Genomic DNA, 21,450 nt, shown 5'->3' on the forward strand with positions numbered 1-21,450 from the left:
GAGACGGGCGGATCACGAGGTCAGGAGTTCGAGACCATCCTGGCTAACACGGTGAAACCCCGTCTCTACTAAAAAATACAAAAAACTAGCCGGGCGAGGTGGTGGGCGCCTGTAGTCCCAGCTACTCGGGAGGCTGAGGCAGGAGAATGGCGTAAAAACCCGGGAGGCGGAGCTTGCAGTGAGCTGAGATCCGGCCACTGCACTCCACCCTGGGTGACATAGCGAGACTCCGTCTCAAAAAAAAAAAAAAAAAAAAAAAAGACAAGTTATGGAAACATATATACTAGACAGTGTGTTACTTTGATACAGTATAAATGTGGTAACATTATCTTTTAGAAAGGAAATGAGTAAAATTCGGGTTAGGAAGGCTCACAAAGGTCTTCAAAAAACTTGGCAGTTTTCTACTTAAATTGGGTGGAGGGTACGTGGGTATTCATTTTATATATTTTTATTATCCTTTATATTACGTATTTACATTGAATGCCCTCCATTGTATATGTATTTGGTATAAGTAAAACCTTTTATTTATTTATTTATTTTGTATTTATTTATTTAATTTTTTTATTTTTGTTTATTTATTTTTTTGAGACTAAGTCTCACAGTCTCACTCTGTCCCCCAGGCTGGAGTGCAAAGGCGTGATCTTGGCTCACTGCAACCTCTGCCTCCCAGGTTTGAGCAATTCTCCTGCCTCAGCCTCCCAAGTAGCTGGGATTACAGGCACAGTCACCATGCCCAGCTTATTTTGTATTTTTAGTAAAGATGGGGTTTCCCCCTGTTGGCCAGGCTGGTCTTGAGCTCTCACCTCAGATGATCTGCCCGCCTCAGCCTCCCAAAGTGCTGGGATTACAGGCAGGAGCCACCGCGCCCAGCCTTATTTATTTATTTTTGAGATGGAGTCTTGCTCTGTTGCCCAGGCTGGAGCGCAATGGCATGATCTCGACTCACTGCAACTTCCACCTCCTGGATTCAAGCGATTCTCCTGCCTCAGCCTCCCAAGTAGCTGGAACTACAGGCATGCACCACCACACCTGGCTAACTGGCTAATTTTTGTATTTTTAGTAGAGACAGAGTTTCTTTTTTTTTTTTTTTTGAGACCGAGTCTCGCTCTGTCGCCCAGGCTGGAGTACAGTGGCGCGATCTCCACTCACTGCAAGCGCCACCACCTCCGGGTTCACGCCATTCTCCTGCCTCAGCCTCCCGAGTAGCTGGGACTACAGGTGCCCGTCACCATGCCCGGCTAATTTTTTTTTGTATTTTTAGTAGAGACAGGGTTTCACTGTGTTAGCCAGGATGGTCTTGATCTCCTGACCTCGTGATCCACCCGCCTTGGCCTCCCAAAGTGCTGGGATTACAGGCATGAGCCACTGCACCCGGCTGAGACAGGGTTTCACCGTGTTGGCCAGGCTGGTCTCGAACTCCTGACATCAGGTGATCCACCCGCCTCAGCCTCCCAGAGTGCTGGGATGCAGGCCTAAGCCCCACGCACAGCCAAAACCTTTCTTTAAAAGGCATACATTCATATGATTTTTTAAAATGTAAAACATGTAACAAAAAGTATATAAGGAGACCTAAGCCTTTCCTAACTCTCCTCTCATTCCTTCTAGTTTCTTGTCTCAAAAATAATCATACAGGACCCGGTGCAGTGGCTCACGCCTGTAATCCCAGCACTTTGGGAGGCCGAGGCAGGCACATCACCTGAGGTCGGGAGTTTGAGACCAGCCTGACCAACATGGAGAAACCCTGTCTCTACTAAAAATTCAAAATTAGCTGGGCATGGTCGTGCATGCCTGTAATCCCAACTACTTGGGAGGCTGAGGCAGGAGAATCACTTGAAGCCGGGAGGTGGAGGTTGTGGTGAGCCAAGATTGTGCCATTGCACTCCATCCTGGACCACAAGAGCGAAACTCCATCTCAAAAAAAAAAAAAAAAAAATCACATAAACCCTTGATAATGTCTTCATGCATCTGAGCTCGTGTAGGTGCCCTCTTCTGTCCCTTAGCTTCAAGAGTTTCTATCTCTGGCCAGGCACAGTGGCTCACGCCTGTAATCCCAGCTCTTTGGGAAGCCGAGGCAGGCAGATCACAAGGTCAGGGGTTCGAGACCAGCCTGGCCAACATGGTGAAACCCCATCTCTACTAAAAATACCAAAATTAGCCAGGCGTGGTGCTGGGTGCCTGTAATCCCAGCTACTCGGGAGGCTGAGGCCAGAGAATCACTTGAACCCAGGAGGCAGAGGTTGCAGTGAGCCAAGATCACACCACCACACTCCATCCTGGGCAACAGAGCGAGACTTCGTCTCAAAAAAAAAAAAAAAGAGTGTTCATTTCTATCTGTTTCTCTTAGCCCAGGCAGAAGGGGATGAGGAGGAAGAAGGGGAGGAGGAGAGTTCGCTGATTGAGATCGCAGAGGAAGCTGACCTGATTCAAGCAGACCGAGTGATTGAGGAGGAAGAGGTGGTGAGGCCCCAGCGACGGAAGAAGGAAGAGAGTGGGGCAGACCAGGAGTTGGCTAAAATGCTTCTGGCCATGAGGCTAGACCATTGTGGCCCTGGGACAGCAGCTGGACAGGAGCAAGCCACGGGAGAGTGGCAGGTAAACTCACTTCCTTGGGTTGAAACAGGCTTGAGAGTGTTCTGACCATTTGTTTTCCCCCACTTTTGATAACAGTATATTCACTTCATCATTGCAATTAACTAAGTACCTGTATTACAGCCTACCCTGGTGTAAGATGGGTGTACTAATTCCCATGGATATAAATACTACAGTTCTTCAGAGGGCCTCTGGCAAGAAATGCCAGCTTAGAAAGACAGGTAGCAGGTAGCCAAGTGCTTTTGTAGAACTTGTGGAAGAATGTAGCACATATGAGTCAGGTCAAACACGGTCTCAGCACTTAATGCCTTCAGGAGTGTTGTCTTCTCATTTCAAATGAGTTTGTAAACATGTACTAAGATTTTAGAGGATTAAAGTAAGCAATGAAATGAGACCTCCAGGCTGGATGGACTATTCCTCCTTCATTCACCCTGGAATTTGACACTTCTCTTAAAGCCAGAATTGTATGAATGCCCAGGTGTCTTCATGTAGCTTTCCCTCTGCTCCTTTTGGTGGAGCCTAGTAGCCCTCACTATTTACCATGCATAACTACGATGATCGAGGATTAGATACTCAAAATAAGAATTTGTAAACCTTACCAATGATTCGAGAACTTTGAAGGGCAACTTTGGATGCTGTTTTCACCTGAGTGCTGGGTTTGCACCTGATCTCCTAGTTCAGTTCAGTATCACTATATGTGGTGAGCAGAGTCATGATCTCAATTCTTAGAAGCATGGTTTCAGCATCTCTCCCAGGAGGCATCAGGAAAGGTTGATTTGTTTCATTTTGAAGCAGCAGGGAGATCTTTATTTAGTGACATCTGTTTGACTTGCAAGTCCTTCTAAAGGCTCATAGCCTCAGACTCAGTGACAGAAGAGAGCACTTTCTCATAAACTGCTTTCTACCCACTTGTTAAAGGTACTGTGTTGATACGATGGCAGTAGGACCATTTTAGCAGGCACTGTGCCAAGTCCTGTGTGAAGCACCAGTTGCTGGGCACTGGTTGTGTAGCATTCAACAAGAAAATACCACCCCCATGACTTTCATGGCATACATTTTAGGAACAAGAAACAGGCTATGGTCAAAGATGTTTAATGATAACTAGTGCTAGCAGTAGTATAAATGCTTTCCATGTATTTATTCCTGACAAGCCAACAATCCTATAAAGAGATACTATTATTATTCCCATTTTATAGAAGGTGATACTGAGGGACACAGAGGGTAGGTCATTTACCTTAGGTTCCACAACCTAGTAAGAGGTAGAGTAGGGCTTTGAAGTCAGGCAAACTGGCTCCAGAGTCCTTGTTTAGCCACTCTACAGTGGAAGAGCTGTTGGGAGAATGTAAGACACTTGACATTAATCAGGGATGCCAGCCCTTTTTCTTGTGCTGTGGCCCCTGCCTTGGGCTTAAAACCAAGCCTGCCTCTGCTGGTATTGATGTCTGCAGACCCAGCGCAACCAGAAAAAGAAAATGAAAAAAAGAGTGAAGGATGAGCTTCGCAAACTGAACACCATGACTGCAGCCGAGGCCAATGAGATCGAGGATGTTTGGCAGCTGGACCTCAGTTCTCGCTGGCAGCTTTATAGGTACTGTGTTCCACATCCAGCCAACCCATGTAATTTCCCCAGGAAGTTCTGTTCCTGGAACATTTTCCTTTTCTGTTCCTGGAACATTCTCCACCTCCGTTCAAACATTCTCCACCTCCAAGACCTTCAACGAACCACTGAGCTGAGTGATAGGGATACAGCCATGGGATAGAATAGACACTTTGCTCTACCTTCATGGAGCCTATGGAGTCTATCCAGGGTAACAAATTAATTATTACCTTCATGGAGCCTATGGAGTCTATCCAGGGTAACAAATTAATCACATAATTCCATAAATAAAAAGTTACAAATGGGTATAAAAACTCAGAAAAGAACAGAGCGGTAACAGGCACAGTGACTCACACCTGTAATCCCAGCACTTTGGGAGGCTGAGGCTAGAGAATCACTTGAGGCCCAGGGTTCAAGACCAGCCTGGGCAACATAGTGAGACCTCATCTCTACAGGGGGAAAAAAAAAAAGAGTAGTAGAAAGCCGTTGGAAAGTTTTACAGCGATTAGTGACATCATCACTTTTAAAGTCTCTTATTCTCTTCCCATAGTTAACCTTTGTTCTTTATCTCACCCCTTTCCTTAGCTCCTGACCACTCTGGACATCTTTCTGTTGGGCATTTTGGATTCTTGGTTCCCTGAATATATCTGTTTGTCACTATGCTCCAAAGGTCCAAGGTTCACTTCATATACTGGGCACACTGAAGGGGGTTCTTCCACCTTCTCAAAGAGCATGTGGCTTTCTTTCCTTGGTTCTTCCCATTCTCCAGGCTCTGGCTACAGTTGTACCAGGCTGACACCCGCCGGAAGATCCTCAGCTATGAACGCCAGTACCGCACATCAGCAGAAAGAATGGCTGAGCTGAGACTCCAGGAAGACCTGCACATTCTTAAAGATGCCCAGGTTGTAGGAATGACAACCACAGGTGAGAAACTGTGGAGAAATTTACCTGTTGCATCTAAGTTCACTTCTGGTGCCAGATTATCTAAGGACAGGTAAAGAGGAACTTCTTTGGTAGGTTAGAGGAAAATAACATGAAAAGCTACTGAAAGCACCCATATTTTGAGAACTTTTGGTGAAATTCACTCACTTTCGCCAGGCGCAGTGGCTCACGCCTGTAATCCCAGCACTTTGGGAGGCCAAGGCAGGTGGATCACCTGAGGTCATGAGTTTGCAATCAGCCTAGTCATCATGGTGAAATCTCATCTCTACTAAAAATACAAAAACTGGCCAGGCGTAGTGGTGGGCACCTGTAATCCTAGCTACTCGGGAGGCTGGGGCACAAGAATCACTTGAGGCCGGGCGCGGTGGCTCAAGCCTGTAATCCCAGCACTTTGGGAGGCCGAGACGGGCGGATCACGAGGTCAGGAGATCGAGACCATCCTGGCTAACACGGTGAAACCCCGTCTCTACTAAAAAAAATACAAAAAACTAGCTGGGCGAGGTGGCTGGCGCCTGTAGTCCCAGCTACTTGGGAGGCTGAGGCAGAAGAATAGCGTAAACCCGGGAGGCGGAGCTTGCAGTGAGCTGAGATCCGGCCACTGCACTCCAGTCTGGGCGACAGAGCGAGACTCCGTCTCAAAAAAAAAAAAAAAAAAGAATCACTTGAACCTGGGAGGCGGAGGTTGCAGTGAGCCAAGATTGCACCACTGTGCACTCCAGCCTGGGTGACAGAATGAGACTTTGTCTCAAAAAACAAAAGAAAAGAAAAGAAATTCACTCACTTTCTCCTACTGGGTTTGAAACTCTAACAGTGACCAACACAGCTTTAATGTTCTGGAGACCACCCAGAACGCTATAAGGACTACTTGTCGCTGATCCAGGTTCAGGGAAGATACAAAAGCGGATTCCCAGAGGCTCAGTGGCCCTGCGGGTCCTGTGCCTCAGCCCAGAGGAGCCTTTCTCTTCTTTCCTCACTTGAGGTGCTGCCAAATACCGCCAGATCCTACAGAAGGTGGAGCCGAGGATTGTCATAGTGGAAGAAGCTGCAGAAGTCCTTGAGGCCCATACCATTGCCACATTGAGCAAAGCTTGCCAGCATCTCATTCTGATTGGGGACCACCAGCAGGTAACACAGGAGCTCCCCTAGAAGATGGGCTGGCTCTCTTTGGGGGTGAGATCATAAAGGAAGACCCTGGCCTCTGCTTCAACAGTCCTCAAGCTTATTATTAGCTTTTTGTGATTCCTCTTGCCTTCACCTCCCACATTCAGTCTAAGAGCAGGTGCTATTAGATTTGGGGTATATTTTAGTGGCAACATCATTTATTTCATCCATTCCTTCTGCTATTTACCTAGTCCACCATGGTCTCTCGAGTGGACTGTATTATAATAGCATGCTCCTCAGTCTCCCTGCTTCCATTTTTGCTACCCTCTAATGCACTCTACATAAAGGAGCCAAAGTGAATTAAAAAAAAAAAGAAAAAGAAAAAGGTAGATAGATAATATCACTTTCCAGCTAAAAACCCTCCAGTGGTTTCCCATTGCACTTGAATAAAAATCAAGCTTCTTAAAGTGGCCCGCAAAGGCTTGTGTGATCAGGTTTCAGCTTATTTCTCTGACTTCATCCCATTTGCTTATGGTGTCCCTCTGTGTCCTTTCCGCTCCCCATTGTGGATCTTGCTTTTCAAATGAATGAAGAACTGGCAACCTCTGCCATGCTAGTGTCTACTCAGATGTCACTGTTCAGAGGCCTAACTAGAAAAAACCCACCATGGGGCACTCTGTCATACCACCTTTAGTTCTACTAATCCTTAACCCTTGTCATTATTAATCCTTAAACTGTGAATATGTAGAAGAGTACCTGGCACATAGCACTTGAAAAACATTTGATGGTTGGTTGGATGGATGGAAGTATGGATGGTTAAATGACTTTATCAGTAGAGAATCTTCAGCCATGTTTCTCTTCTCAGCTGCGCCCCAGTGCCAACGTGTATGATCTGGCCAAGAACTTCAACCTTGAGGTGTCCCTTTTTGAACGGCTAGTGAAAGTAAACATTCCCTTTGTCCGTCTGAACTACCAGGTGAGAAGCAAATGCCCAGGAGAAAGCTCTTGGGAAGCTGCCAGTTGCTCGCAAAAGAGGTCTCATATAAATAAAAATAATGTAATACTGAAATGACTCTGTCAACCTCACATTTTCTGTTTTAAAACACCACAAGATCACCCTGTGTTGAGTTTTTGTTGGACAAAGGATCTGTTTATGTTATGCCTTCTCCTTATTATTTTTTTCAAATGATAATCTCTATATCTCTAGATTTTCTTTCCTTTTTTTTTTTTTAAGAAAAATAGAGTCCAGGTGTGGTGGCTCACACCTGTAATCCTAGCACTTTGGGAGGCCGAGGCGGGTCGATCATGAGGTCAGGCATACGAGATCAGCCTGGCCAACATGGTGAAACCCTGTCTCTACTAAAAATACAAAAATTAGCCTGGCGTGGTGGTGGGCGCCTGTAATCCCAGCTACTCGGGAGGCTGAGGCAGGAGAATCGCTTAAACCCGGGAGGCAGAGATTGCAGTGAGCCGAGATCATGCCACTGCACTGCAGCCTGGTGATAGAGTGAGATTCCATCTCAAAAAAAAAAAAAAAATAGAGGCCAGGTGTGGTGGCTTATGCCTGTAATCCCAGCACTTTGGGACGCCAAGGCGGGCGAATCACCTGAGGTCAGGAGTTCGTGAGCAGCCTGGCCAACGTGGCAAAACACTGTCTTTGCTAAAAATACAAAAAATTAGCCAGGTGTTGTGCCTCATGCCTGTAGTCCCAGCTACTTTTGGAAGGCTGAGGCAGGAGAATCACTAGAACCTGGGAGGCAGAGGTTGCAGTGAGCTGAGATTGTGCCACTGCACCCCAGCCTTGGCGACACGTCTCAAAAAAAAAAGAAAGAAAAATAGAGACGAGGGCTCACTATGTTGCCAGGCTGGTCTCGAACTCCTGAGCTCAAGTGATCCTCCTGCCTTGGCCTCCCAAAGTGATGGGATTACAGATATGAGCCATCACAACTGGCCCTCCCTAAATTTTCTAACAGCAACCTCATCTTTAAAGAAATTGTCCGTGTGTGCTCTGCCCATGTTTCTAATGACATGCATGTGTTTTTTCAGCACCGTATGTGCCCTGAAATTGCCCGCCTTTTGACCCCCCACATTTACCAGGATCTGGAGAATCATCCATCTGTTCTTAACTATGAGAAGATTAAGGTGAGTCTCTCTTACCCGATCTTTCTTGGATGGTGTCAGCAACCTAAAAAGGCTGTAATTTTCTCAAGATGAAAAAGCTTTTCAGCATCTGGGCACGGTGGCTCACACCTGTAATCCCAGCACTTTGGGAGGCCGAGGTGGGCAGATCACTTGAGGTCAGGAGTTCAAGAGCAGCCTAACTAACATGGTGAAACCCTGTCTCTACTAAAATACAAAAATTAGCCGGGCATGGTGGCAAGCACTTGTAATCCTAGCTACTCAGAAGGCTGAGGCAGGAGAATTGCTTGAACCCGCAAGGTGGAGGTTGCAGTGAGCTGAGATCGTGCCACACCACTGCACTCCAGGCTGGGCAGCGGAGAGAGACTCCCTCTCAAAAAGAAAGCCTTTCAGAAGGGAGTAGAGCCAGCTTTTTAAAAGCTGGTTACTGGGAGGAAATTGAAATACCAGGGGTTTTTAATCCCAACTCTGCCTGTTAGTAGCCATGTAACCTTAAGCAAGTTATATAAGAATTCTGGCCAGGCGCGGTGGCTAATGCCCGTAATCCCAGAACTTTGTGAGGCCAAGGCAGGCGAATCACGAGGTCAAGAGATCGAGACCATCCTGGCCAACATGGTGAAACCCCGTCTCTACTAAAAATATAAAAATTAGCTGGGTGTGGTGGCGTGTGCTTGGCTGGGTGTGGTGGCTCCTGCCTATAATCCCAGTACTTTGGGAGGCAAAGATGGGCAGATCACCTGAGGTCAGGAGTTTGAGACTAGCCTGGCCAACATGGTGAAACCCCGTCTCTACTAAAAATACAAAAATTAACTGGGCATGGTGGTGGGTGCCTGTAATCCCAACTATTTGGGAGGCTGAGGCAAGAGGATTGCTTGAACCTGGGAGGTGGAGGTTGCGGTGAGCCAAGACTGTGCCATTGTACTCCAGCCTATGCAACAAGAGTGAAACTCTGTCTCAAAAAAAAAAAAAAAATTGTCAGCTGAGGCCAAGAGTTCAAAACCAGGCTGGGGAACATAGCAAGACTGTTTCTATTTTAAAAATAAATAAATTCTGAGTATCAGGTTCTTCTGGACAATAAGAATAATGGCTCCTGCCATATCCCATTACTGTATGGAAGGAGGTAATGTATATAAAGCAGTCAGCACAGTGGAGTGCTCAGTAAGTTAGCTGCTCTGTCATCATCACAGCACTGCTTGTTCTCTCAGCTATAATGGTTGGGTTGTGGATGGCTGTTTTTTTATTTTTTTTGAGATGGAGTCTCACTCTGTCACCCAGGCTGGAGTGCAGTGGCATGATCTCAGCTCACTGCAATCTCTGCATCCTGGGTTCAAACTATTCTCCCGTCTCAGCCTCCTGAATGGCTGGGATTATAGGCGCCCACTGCCACGCCCAGCTAATTTTTGTATTTTTAGTAGGGACGGGGTTTCGCCATGTGGGCCAGGCTGGTCTCAAACTCCTGACCTCAGGTGATCCACCCACCTTGGCCTCTCAAAGTGCTGGGATTATAGGCGTGAGCCACTGTACCCGGCCAGCTGTTTTAAATATTAACATCAAACAAGTACTTTGAAAACTGAGAGACATAATCTTTTATTTTCATAACTTGCTGTGGCCCCAAAGCACACAGTGACTAACTAAAGATAGTGATGTTGAGGGTACAAAAAGCCTTCCAAGGTCTCTCTCTGGAGCAGTCAGTGGCCAGTGCATGTGAAGAGAGGAAGAAAAAAACAAGTGCCATGAGTGAACCTTTTAACATGTCACTTCTTTTCCCTGTCAGGGGGTGTCTTCCAACCTTTTCTTTGTAGAACACAGCTTTCCTGAACAGGAAATCCAAGAGGGCAAAAGCCATCAGAACCAGCACGAGGCTCACTTTGTGGTAGAGCTGTGCAAGTACTTCCTGTGCCAGGAATACCTGCCTTCCCAGATCACCATCCTCACTACCTATACCGGGCAGCTCTTCTGCCTGCGCAAACTGATGCCTGCCAAGACATTTGCTGGCGTCAGGGTCCATGTTGTGGACAAATACCAAGGGGAAGAGAATGACATCATCCTCCTCTCCCTAGTGCGGAGCAACCAAGAAGGCAAGGTGGGTTTTTTGCAGATATCCAACCGCATCTGTGTGGCCTTGTCCCGAGCCAAGAAGGGAATGTACTGCATCGGAAACATGCAGATGCTGGCCAAGGTGCCCCTGTGGAGCAAGATCATTCATACACTTCGAGAGAACAATCAAATAGGCCCCATGCTCCGGCTCTGCTGCCAGAACCACCCTGATACCCACACCTTAGTATCCAAAGCTTCTGACTTCCAAAAAGTACCCGAAGGAGGCTGCAGCCTGCCCTGTGAGTTCCGCCTGGGCTGTGGGCATGTCTGCACCCGTGCCTGCCACCCTTATGACTCTTCACACAAGGAGTTCCAGTGCATGAAGCCATGCCAGAAGGTCATCTGTCAGGATGGGCACCGGTGTCCCCTTGTTTGCTTCCAGGAGTGTCAGCCTTGTCAGGTGAAGGTGCCCAAAACCATTCCTCGGTGCGGCCATGAACAAATGGTCCCTTGTTCCGTGCCTGAGTCAGATTTCTGCTGCCAGGAGCCTTGCTCCAAGTCTCTGAGATGTGGGCACAGATGCAGCCACCCATGTGGTGAGGACTGTGTGCAGTTGTGTTCAGAAATGGTCACCGTAAAACTCAAGTGTGGGCACAGTCAGCAGGTAAAATGTGGTCATGTGGAAGACCTCATGTATGGTGGTCTGCCAGTCAAGTGTACCACAAAGTGTGGCACTATCTTGGACTGTGGGCATCCTTGCCCAGGCTCCTGCCACAGCTGCTTTGAAGGGCGTTTCCATGAACGCTGTCAGCAGCCCTGCAAGCGCCTGCTTATCTGCTCACACAAGTGCCAGGAACCATGCACTGGTGAGTGCCCACCCTGCCAACGGACCTGTCAGAACCGCTGTGTCCACAGCCAGTGCAAGAAGAAATGTGGGGAGCTGTGTAGCCCCTGCGTGGAACCCTGTGTCTGGCGCTGCCAGCACTACCAGTGCACCAAACTCTGCTCTGAGCCCTGCAACCGACCCCCATGCTATGTGCCTTGTACTAAGCTGCTAGTTTGTGGCCACCCCTGCATTGGTCTCTGTGGGGAGCCATGCCCCAAGAAATGCCGGATCTGCCACATGGATGAGGTCACTCAAATATTCTTTGGCTTTGAGGATGAGCCTGATGCCCGCTTTGTGCAGCTGGAAGACTGCAGCCACATCTTTGAGGTGCAAGCCCTAGACCGCTACATGAATGAACAGAAGGATGATGAAGTCGCCATCAGGTTGAAAGTCTGCCCTATCTGCCAGGTGCCCATCCGCAAAAACCTGAGGTATGGAACTAGCATAAAACAGCGGCTAGAAGAGATTGAAATCATCAAGGAAAAGATCCAGGGTTCAGCAGGGGAAATAGCAACCAGCCAGGAACGGCTTAAGGCCCTGCTGGAGAGGAAGAGCCTCCTCCACCAGCTGCTTCCTGAAGACTTCCTGATGATAAAGGAGAAGCTGGCCCAGAAAAATTTGTCAGTGAAGGACCTGGGTCTGGTTGAGAATTACATCAGCTTCTATGACCACCTGGCCAGCCTGTGGGATTCCCTGAAAAAGATGCATGTCTTAGAACAGAAAAGAGTGAGGACTCGACTAGACCAGGTCCATGAGTGGCTGGCCAAGAAGCGCTTGAGCTTCACTAGCCAGGAACTAAGTGACCTCCGAAGCGAAATCCAGAGGCTCACGTACCTGGTGAACCTTCTGACCCGCTACAAGATAGCAGAGAAGAAGGTGAAAGATAGCATAGCAGTAGAGGTCTATAGTGTCCAGAATATCCTTGAGAAAACATGTAAGTTCACCCAAGAGGATGAACAACTTGTGCAGGAAAAGATGGAAGCTCTGAAAGCCACCCTTCCCTGCTCTGGCCTGGGCATCTCAGAGGAAGAGCGAGTGCAGATTGTCAGCGCTATAGGTTATCCTCGTGGTCACTGGTTCAAGTGCCGCAATGGCCATATCTATGTGATTGGCGATTGTGGGGGAGCCATGGAGAGGGGCACGTGTCCTGACTGTAAGGAAGTGATTGGTGGCACAAATCATACTCTGGAAAGAAGCAACCAGCTTGCTTCTGAAATGGATGGAGCCCAGCATGCTGCCTGGTCTGACACAGCCAACAACCTGATGAACTTTGAGGAGATCCAGAGAATGATGTAGGAAGATGGTATACCACTGCCTTTTGCCCTTGCCACCGAATGACTGGGGCCAGCTCCCTTATGAAGGAACCGAAGTTTGTTTTTTATTTTAGGCCAGGCGCGGTGGCTTACGCCTGTAATCCCAGCACTTTGGGAGGCCGAGGCAGGCGGATCACGAGGTCAGGAGTTCGAGACCAGCCTGACCAACATGGTGAAACCCCGTCTCTACTAAAAATGCAAAAATTAGCTGGGCGTTGTGGTGGGTGCCTGTAATCCCAGCTACTTGGGAGGTTGAGGTAGGAGAATTGCTTAACCCCCAGAGGCGGAGGTTGCAGTGAGCTAAGATCATGCCATTGCACTCCAGTCTGGGCAACAAGAGCAAGACTCTGTCTCAAAAACAAAACAAAAAAAAATCATCCTTTTTAGTCTTAGCACCTATTTAAGGATCCACTTTTAGGGCTCGCCCACATTTGTTTCTAGATTTATCCCTGCGCTAGAGTAAGCACTTTATCTCCAGAACTGAGAGCAAAGTTAACAAATCTCACCTCTTCTCTCCTGCAAATTAGTGGACAGACTCCTGGAATATGTTTGGGGCTTCCACCTAGGGCCACCTAGTGGTATCTCTGGGTCTTTACTTGGTCAAATGTTTATTCTATGTTCCCCAGGAACAGAGTATGAGCTCATTGATGCAGACTGATTCTAACTGCCAGGCCCTAATTTGCAAACTAACTCTCATAATAAACAGAGGCCCAGAGTTGTTTATGAACTGCTTATCTCTTAAAAGGAGCACAAGAACCCCTCCTGCCCTCCTTGGGCACCCTGCCTCCAGGAGATGGAGGCATGTAATAAGACAAAGACTGCACCAACTCACCCTGACCCAGTTACATAGTCACCGAGAGTGGGGAAGATGGGACAGCCCACATGCTGCATAAGATGGGCCTTATGCAGCAGGCCCAGGTCGTCATTAAGGAGTGACCCCTTTCCTGTAACCTGCACTTTGGGATGGTGGAAATTTCTTTACCTGCTGTCTGACAGGTTTGGTGGCACTGCTGGTTACCCCTGGGCCCTGAGTGGAGCTAAAGTCACATTTGGTACCAGCAGCACCTATCCCAAGTGTGATCCTTCATCCCAACACTCCCTCTTGGAGCTTTTGCCTGGGTAGGGCTAGCATGCCAGCAGCTTCTGCAGGCTCCAAACCCAGGCCAGAAGCCAGACCCAGGCCTGCTGCCTGCATCTGCATTCCCTCCTTCCAGTGTTCCTTAGAACAGACATTTAGGTATCTCAGGTCCTTTCTAAGTGTCCCTTTCCTGTGTATGCATTTCCTTTTTTTGTCTTTACTATGCACTTTAGCTTATAAAGCCAATTAAAAACGATGATTGAGAAAATCAGTGGTCCATGTGTATCCTCAATTTTCAGAAGCAACTCAGCCAAAGACAGTGAAGACAGGGACAAGGCAGGCACTGTCCACAAGGAGGCTGTGATTTTGTTTTTGTGATACAGGATTTTTATTTACCTGGTGAATGAATCATTTTTACCCATGGTAAAAAGAACATTTTTCAACCTGTACAAAGGGTATACTTGAAGTTTCCTTCCCCAGAGGCAAACCCTGCACTTCCTGAGTCCTCCCACAGAGAGCTTATGCACATGTAATACATATCCCTTAGGCCAGGCATGGTGGCTCACATCTGTAATCCCAGCACTTTGGGAGGCCACAGTGGGCAGATCGCCTGAGCCCAGGAGTTCAAGACCAGCCTGGGCAACATGGCGAAACCATCTCCACAAAAAAAATACAAAAATAAGCCAGTTGTGCTTGCTCACACCTGTGGTCCTAGCTACTCCAAAGGCTGAGGTGGAAGGATCACCTGAGCCTGGGGAGGTCGAGGTTGCAGTGAGCAGTGAAGCCACTGAGTGAGAAAAAAGGTTCAAAAAAAGGAAAAGAAAAAGTACACAGTTCTGCACTTGGTTTTTTTTAGCTTAATAACCTACTTTCTGTAAAATCCAGTAAGACAGTAGTCTGAACTGTACTCCTATCCCACAGTTGTGCCATCATTTTCTGAATTGGACCCTCTGTTGGTGACTTAGGTGCAGCCTGAATGAATAGCTTTGAACACACTCTTTAGTATCTAGGGTATGTGCTACTGGATAACTTATAATTTTTAAGCTGGGGGTAGGGTGGTTAAGTACTCCCTGAAATTACAACAAACTATACAGTTTTCCCAGGTGGGGCCCTACAGCTTTCATCTCATTCTGAGTCAGAAAAGGATGAGAACCGACATTCTTACAGGATCAAAACTGGTTTTTGGCCACGTACGGTGGCTCATGCCTGTAATCCCAGCACTTTGGGAGGCCGAGGTAGGTGAATCACCTGAGGTCAGGAGTTCAAGACCAGCCTGGCCAACATGGTGAAACCCTGTCTCTCCTAAAAATACAAAAATTAGCCAGGCGTGGTAGCGGACGCCTGTAATCACAGGTATTCGGAGGCTGAGGCAGGAGACTTACTTGAACCCAGGAGGTAGAGGTTGCAATGAGCCAAGATTGTGTCACTGCACTCCAGCCTGGGGGACAAGAGACTCTGGTTTTTGCAGCAAGTAACTAATTTATGGTGTCAAGACTCCTGTCCTTTTTGGGCTTCCATTTCTCCAGCAGCATTTCCACAGTACAGCAGCAAGAGGTAGGGTGTGGGTTCAAGTAGATGTTGGTTGAAAACCTGAATTCCTAGCTGTGCAACTCTGGAAAGTTACTCTTTCCAAGCCTCTGTTTATTGGAAAATGAGGATATCACTGCCTGCCTCACAGGAGTGCAGTGAGTTGATTGGATTCTATTCAGCACACAGAATATCTGGTGCATGGTTGGCATTCATGCTAAAGTTCTCTTCTGTTGATGTTTTAGAACTAAGAGTTATCATTTAGCTATCTTCAGCTATCATTTAGCTCTTAGTTCTAGAATATCAACAGAAGAGAACTTTTTTTTTTTTTTAAGAGACAGGGTCTCGCTATGTTCCCCAGGCTAGAAGAGAACTTCTACCAAGAATTTCCTCACTCCATACCCAGTTCCTCTCTAAGCATAAAGATGATGCATTCCAGTGGTATATGGTGATACCAAGCTAGTAGACTGTGGGCACACTTTGCCATTGAGAACGAGATAGTAATAAGATATACACTTGGATTGGTTTCTCTTCCAAAAATAGTTCCATTTAATATAGTCATTATGTGAAAGCTAATCAGCAAGAAAGGAGATTGATAGACATGCTTAGGAAAATAGCTACATACCATACCACCACACCAAACTTTGTTTTTTGAACAAACGGAGAAAAGACAGACCAGCCAGGATGACTTCCCACAGGGAAGGGATTTAAGGGCTGCCCCCAAGAATTTCTTCAGGCCACAACAGCTACTTCCTCCTCTTGTATCTGTAAGAAAATCAGAGAGTGAAGACCAGAATGAGGATGGAGAAGCTCCTTTTCCATGAAAGGTTTTTATCTCTAATCCCAAACAGCCATAACCTATGCCCCTCCAAAACAGCCAGTATCACCTGGATTTAGATTTAAAGTTTCCTCCTCGTCTCTGGTGGGGCAAGCCCAACTGTTTCCTTTCTTCAAAAGAAGGGCTGTGAAAGAGAAGATGAGATGCTGAAATGAGCAAGCTGTTGAACAAATGGGTGTTGTCTCACCCCCACCCTACCCAGCTCCTACATGAAGCAGCAGCATCTCTGGGATGCATCATTTTCAGGCCCTAAGTTCTAAGCCTTTATGTGTTTCCACCTGATAACGTGTGTTTCTGGAAGTCAGGGCCCAACTTTAAAACAAGGTTGAAAGAGGCCCTTCTTAAGTATATACAACTACTTGGGAAGCTTAGTCTGCCCCATCCCAACCTTGGGCTGGGGAAAGTGGCGTGGGACAACATATGCCTAAGAGCAAGCCAGGACTCTCTGTTTGGGGTTCTGTAGGATGGAACTTGAGATGAAAGAGTTATCACTCCCCTGAAGGAAAGCTCCATTTCTGAACCCAACAATGTACTATTTCTCCTCCAAGGCAGGAACAGTGCTAACTGAACACCCGTCTCCTGGTCTCATCTCGGGATCCTCAGGTGGCCCTGAGAGGGGTGGGGGGTGAAGAACAGACAGGTACCCTTGAATTTACATAGTATAAAGCTATAGGTATGTGAGAACTGGGAACAGGGAAGGAGGGAGAAGACTCATAGCTTCCATTAGAATACCAAGGGCTCCATGATGACTTAAAATCCTACCCAGCTCGATACTGTTTCAGGGCCTTCTTGCTTGTGTTGGTGAGTTCTTCATCAAATACAGATTTCTTCCCCTGCTTTTGCTTCTTGGCTGTGCACAGAGAGAATGGGTTACATATGGTTGTCTTTGGCCCAAGCTCCTAAATCCCCTTAAGTTCAAGGTAATGATTCCAAGTTCAGTGGATGCTCTGGCATCCAAAGACTATCTTCATTCTGTCCTCACCAGATCCTCCAAGTAGCAGCTGGTAAGGCCTTAGGCTCCGGAGTCAGAAAAGCTGGCGTTCAAATCCTAGTTCTTACCAACCACAAGATCACTGCACCCCTTACACCAATGGAGGGATAGCTGTACACATTGGTACATACTAATTACTCAAATCATGTGGGCTATCGTCGTCATCCCTCAGATTTTCTCCCTGACCCAAAGCACAGGTTTCAGGGAAAACCTTCGTACAAGCTCCTTTGGGCTCCCCATTCACCTACCAGGACCTCTCACTGGCTCCTCCTCAGGCATTGCTCGGGCCCGCTTGGCTCTGCGATTCCTCTTCGCTAGCCGTTCAGCAAACATCTGCGCCTTGAGGATTTCAAACTGGGACCTTTCCTCTGCCTAGGGGGAGTGGGGAGGTGTGAGTGTGGAACACACCAGGCCACTCTGACCCACCCCACCAAGTGGGTCCAAACTCCAAAAGGGAGGCCACTCACTGTCATCTCCCCCTTTTTTTTGACATCCTTCATAAACTTCTTCCTTTTCTTCTTTCCTCTTAAGGCCAAGTCAAATTCCTGCAGAGCTTTGGCAACTGGGATGAGAAGAAAGCATAAGATTTCAGGGATGATTTTATCTTTTTTTAAGCTTATGATAAGAAGTACACATGTTTTAAATTGGTAAGTTAGCCGATTAAAATGAAAAGTGGCAAGCACTTCTTGGCCGGGTGCAGTGGCTTGTGCCTATAGTCCCAGCACTTTGGGAGGCTGAGGTGGGTGAATCACCTGAGGTCAGGAGTTTGAGACCAGCCTGGCCAACATGGTGAAACCCTGACTCTACTAAAAATACAAAAATTAGCCGGGCATGGTGGTACACCTGTAATCCCAGCTACTCGGGAGGCTGAGTGACAGAATTGCTTGAACCTGGGAGGAGGCTGCAGTGAGCTGAGATCGCGCCATTGCACTCCAGCCTGGGCGACAGAGCAAGACCCTGCCTCCAAAAAAAAAAAAAAAAAAAAAAAAAAAAAAGCCGCAAGCACTTCTTCCACTGACTACCTCCATCTCACTAAATAACATGCTTTTCTGACTATTTCTCAATCCATTTAAGATACTCATTACAAACCTCCTGCTATGAAAGATGAAGATTTAGGTCACTTACACTACTTTACCACCAATACAGTTATGACTCTATTTTTATCAGAAATTTAACTTATAAACAGCCTTTTTTGTCCCATCAAATATAGACAGTATTTCTAAAACTGCTGGTATACCCTCTAGGAGGGTAATTTTGCAACCTCTAACATAACTAGAAATACAAATATCCTCTGACCCACTATTCCACTTTTAGGAATGAATCCTGCAAGGCAAATATATACTTGCGGCCGGGCGCGGTGGCTCAAGCCTGTAATCCCAGCACTTTGGGAGGCCGAGACGGGCGGATCACGAGGTCAGGAGATCGAGACCATCCTGGCTAATATGGTGAAACCCCGTCTCTACTAAAAATACAAAAAACTAGCTGGGCGAGGTGGTGGGCGCCTGTAGTCCCAGCTACTCGGGAGGCTGAGGCAGGAGAATGGCATAAACCCGGGAGGCGGAGCTTGCAGTGAGCTGAGATCCGGCCACTGCACTCCAGCCTGGGCGACAAAGCGAGACTCCGTCTCAAAAAAAAAAAAAAATATATACTTGCTTAATTGTAAAAGGGCATATGTACAAGGTTATTCACTACATCACTTGTTTATAATAACAAATGATTGTTTTTTGGGTTTTTTGTTGTTGGTGATGGTGGTTTCTTTTGAGACAGGTTCTCATTCAGCTGCCCAGGCTGCAGTGCAGTGGCAGAATCTTAGCTCACTGCAACCTTGACCTGCCTAGGCTCAGATGATCCTCCTACCTCAGCCTCTCAAGTAGTTGGACTACAGGCATGTGTCACTACGTCTGGCTAATTTTTTTATTTTTAGTAGAGATGGGGTTTTGCCATGTTGCCCAGGCTGGATGGCAAATGATTGTAAACAACCTCAGTGTCCCTCAACAATCTACTCATATGATGGAGGAACGTGAAGCCATTAAAAAAAAACCAACAGGGGGCCGGGCGTGGCGGCTCACACCTGTAATCCCAGCACTTTGGGAGGCCTCAAAAAAACTAATAGGGGGCCAGGTGCAGTGGTTCACGCCTGTAATCCCAGCACTTTGGGAGGCGGAGGCAGGCGGATCACAAAGTCAGGAGATGAAGACCATCCTGGCTAACATGGTGAAATCCCGTCTCTACTAAAAATACAAAAAATTAGCCGGGTGTGGTGGCAGGCACCTGTAGTCCCACCTACTTGGGAGGCTGAGGCAGGAGAATGGGGTGAACCCAGGAGGCAGAGCTTGCAGTGAGCCGAGATTGTGCCACTGCACTCCAGCCTGGGTGACAGAGCAGGACTCCGTCTCAAAACAAAAAACAAAAAGGGCAGCCATGTGTGGGCCTATATAAAACATATCTCTAAGCTTCAAAATTAAGTGAAAAGGCAAGGCATAGAACAATATGAACTTATAAGTGTTTTGGGTGTTTTTTAAAGGAAGATGGAGAGGAAATCTATATTAAATATATCCTGACCTTTAAAAAATTATTTTTATTGTGGTTATATATACATATATAAAACAAAGGTTGCCATTTTACCCAATCTTAAGTATACAATTCAGTGGCATTACTTAAATTCACAACATTGTATAACCATCACCACTAACTGTTTCCAAAACTCCTACCAGGAGGCTACTCACTGCCATCATCGAAAACAGAAGCTCTACAACCACTAATAATTTCCTATTACCCTCCTTCCCCTAGCCCCAAGTAATCCATAATCTACTTCTATCTCTGTGAATTTGCCCAGCTAGGTACCTCAGGTAAGTGGAATCAGACGGTATCTGTCCCTTTGTGTCCGGATCATTTCATTCAGCTTAATATTTTCAAGGTTCATCCTTATGGAATGTATCAGAACTTCATGGCTGAATAATATTCCATTGTGTGTATATATACACACACCCCAAATTTTGTTTATCCATTCACTTGTTGATGGACATAGTTTGTTTCCACCTTTTTGCTATTATGAACAGTACTTCAAAGAACACTGGCATCTAAGTATCTGTCTGAGTCCCTGTTTACAGTCCTTTACGACAGTGGTCTCCAATCCCCAGGCTGACGTACCGGTTCCAGTCCATGGCCTATTAGGAACCAGGCTGCACAGCAGGAGGTGAGCGGTGGGCAACCAAGCATTGCCACCTGCGCTCGGCCTCCTGTCAGATCAGCAGCAGCATTAGATTCTCATAGGCGCATGAACGCTATTGTGAAGTGCGCATGCGAGGGATCTAGGGCGTGTGCTCCTTATGAGAATCTAATGCACCCCCCAACACGCCAAATGTGGAAACACTGTCTTCCACAATACTGGTCCTTGGTGCCAAAAAGGTTGGGGACCGCTGCTTTACAGTATAGAACTAGGAATGGAACTGCTGAGTCCTGTGGGGTAATTCTGTATTGAGATTTCTGCAGAACCTCCCTGACTTACTTTTCTCCTTCTTCCTCTCTTCTTTGGTCTGGAACCAGTTCCTCTCGGGCTCTTGGACCACTGCCTCCTTCCCCTTCTCCAGGAGCCGCTTTGCTGTATTGATCTGTAGAGATAACAAAAGGATGCCTGCTGTGAAACCTGTATCTACTAACACAGGAAGCCATGGCCTGCAAATGCCTGTGGCTCTGATGGGAGAAACATTTCAGAAGGGCAGCACTGGCAGGGATGCAGCAGCTTGCTCACTGAGCAGCCTCGTGAACAAGATCCCACCTTGCACCCTCACCTGGGCTTCCGACTGCTGCATCTCTTTCTCCTCCGCCTCTAGCTGCAGAACTGCATACACATCTTTCTCCATTTTCTCAATCTTGTCCCGGAATTTGAGGATGACATCTCAACGGGAGAAAATAAAAAGGATTTAAAAATAAGGGTAGGCCGGGCATGGTGGCTCACAACTGTAACCCGGCACTCTGGGAGATTGAGGTGGGAGGACTGCTTGAGCCCAGGAAGTTGAGGCCAGCCTGGGCAACATGGCCAGACTGTGTCTCTACCAAAAAAAAAAAAAAAAAAAAAAAAAAAACCCCAGGCACAGTGGCTCAGTGGCTCCCGCTTGTAATCGCACGCTTTGGGAGTCCGAGGCAGGTGGATCATCTGAGGTCAGGAGTTCGAGACCAGCTTGGCCAACACTGTGAAACCTGGTCTCTATTAAAAATACAAAAATTAGCTGGGTGTGGGGGCACACACCTGTAATCCCAGCTACTACTCAAAAGACTGAGACAGGAGAATTGCTTGAACCCACGAGGCGGAGGTTGCAGTGAGCCAAGATGACACCACTACACTCCATGCTGGGCAACAGAGTGAGACTCCATCTTAAAAAAAAAAAATTAGCCATCATGGTGGCACGCAC

General features: G+C 47.1%; 2 protein-coding genes across 5 annotated transcripts in view; one reads left to right on the forward strand and one right to left on the reverse strand.

The window, feature by feature from the left end:
- The window catches only part of ZNFX1 (zinc finger NFX1-type containing 1), a 32,884-nt gene extending 18,934 nt beyond the window's left edge, over positions 1-13,950 (forward strand). For all 4 annotated transcript variants that reach the window (XM_050807422.1, XM_050807425.1, XM_050807424.1 and 1 more), the window contains 7 exons: positions 2,345-2,592; positions 4,038-4,177; positions 4,956-5,110; positions 6,108-6,253; positions 7,095-7,205; positions 8,276-8,371; positions 10,143-13,950. In XM_050807422.1, coding sequence (XP_050663379.1) covers positions 2,345-2,592; positions 4,038-4,177; positions 4,956-5,110; positions 6,108-6,253; positions 7,095-7,205; positions 8,276-8,371; positions 10,143-12,587 — 3,341 coding nt within the window. In that variant the 3' untranslated portion in view covers positions 12,588-13,950. The remainder of the gene's footprint in view (positions 1-2,344; positions 2,593-4,037; positions 4,178-4,955; positions 5,111-6,107; positions 6,254-7,094; positions 7,206-8,275; positions 8,372-10,142) is intronic.
- A 1,780-nt stretch (positions 13,951-15,730) lies between these two features.
- The window catches only part of DDX27 (DEAD-box helicase 27), a 135,242-nt gene continuing 129,522 nt past the window's right edge, over positions 15,731-21,450 (reverse strand). The window contains exons 16-22 of the mRNA XM_050807448.1: positions 20,830-20,936; positions 20,547-20,649; positions 17,506-17,600; positions 17,287-17,410; positions 16,810-16,897; positions 16,097-16,171; positions 15,731-15,974 (exon numbers count right to left, since the gene is read on the reverse strand). Coding sequence (XP_050663405.1) covers positions 15,956-15,974; positions 16,097-16,171; positions 16,810-16,897; positions 17,287-17,410; positions 17,506-17,600; positions 20,547-20,649; positions 20,830-20,936 — 611 coding nt within the window. The 3' untranslated portion in view covers positions 15,731-15,955. The remainder of the gene's footprint in view (positions 15,975-16,096; positions 16,172-16,809; positions 16,898-17,286; positions 17,411-17,505; positions 17,601-20,546; positions 20,650-20,829; positions 20,937-21,450) is intronic.

The sequence above is a fragment of the Macaca thibetana genome, chromosome 10 (assembly GCF_024542745.1).
Source record: "Macaca thibetana thibetana isolate TM-01 chromosome 10, ASM2454274v1, whole genome shotgun sequence".
NCBI lineage: Eukaryota > Metazoa > Chordata > Mammalia > Primates > Cercopithecidae > Macaca > Macaca thibetana.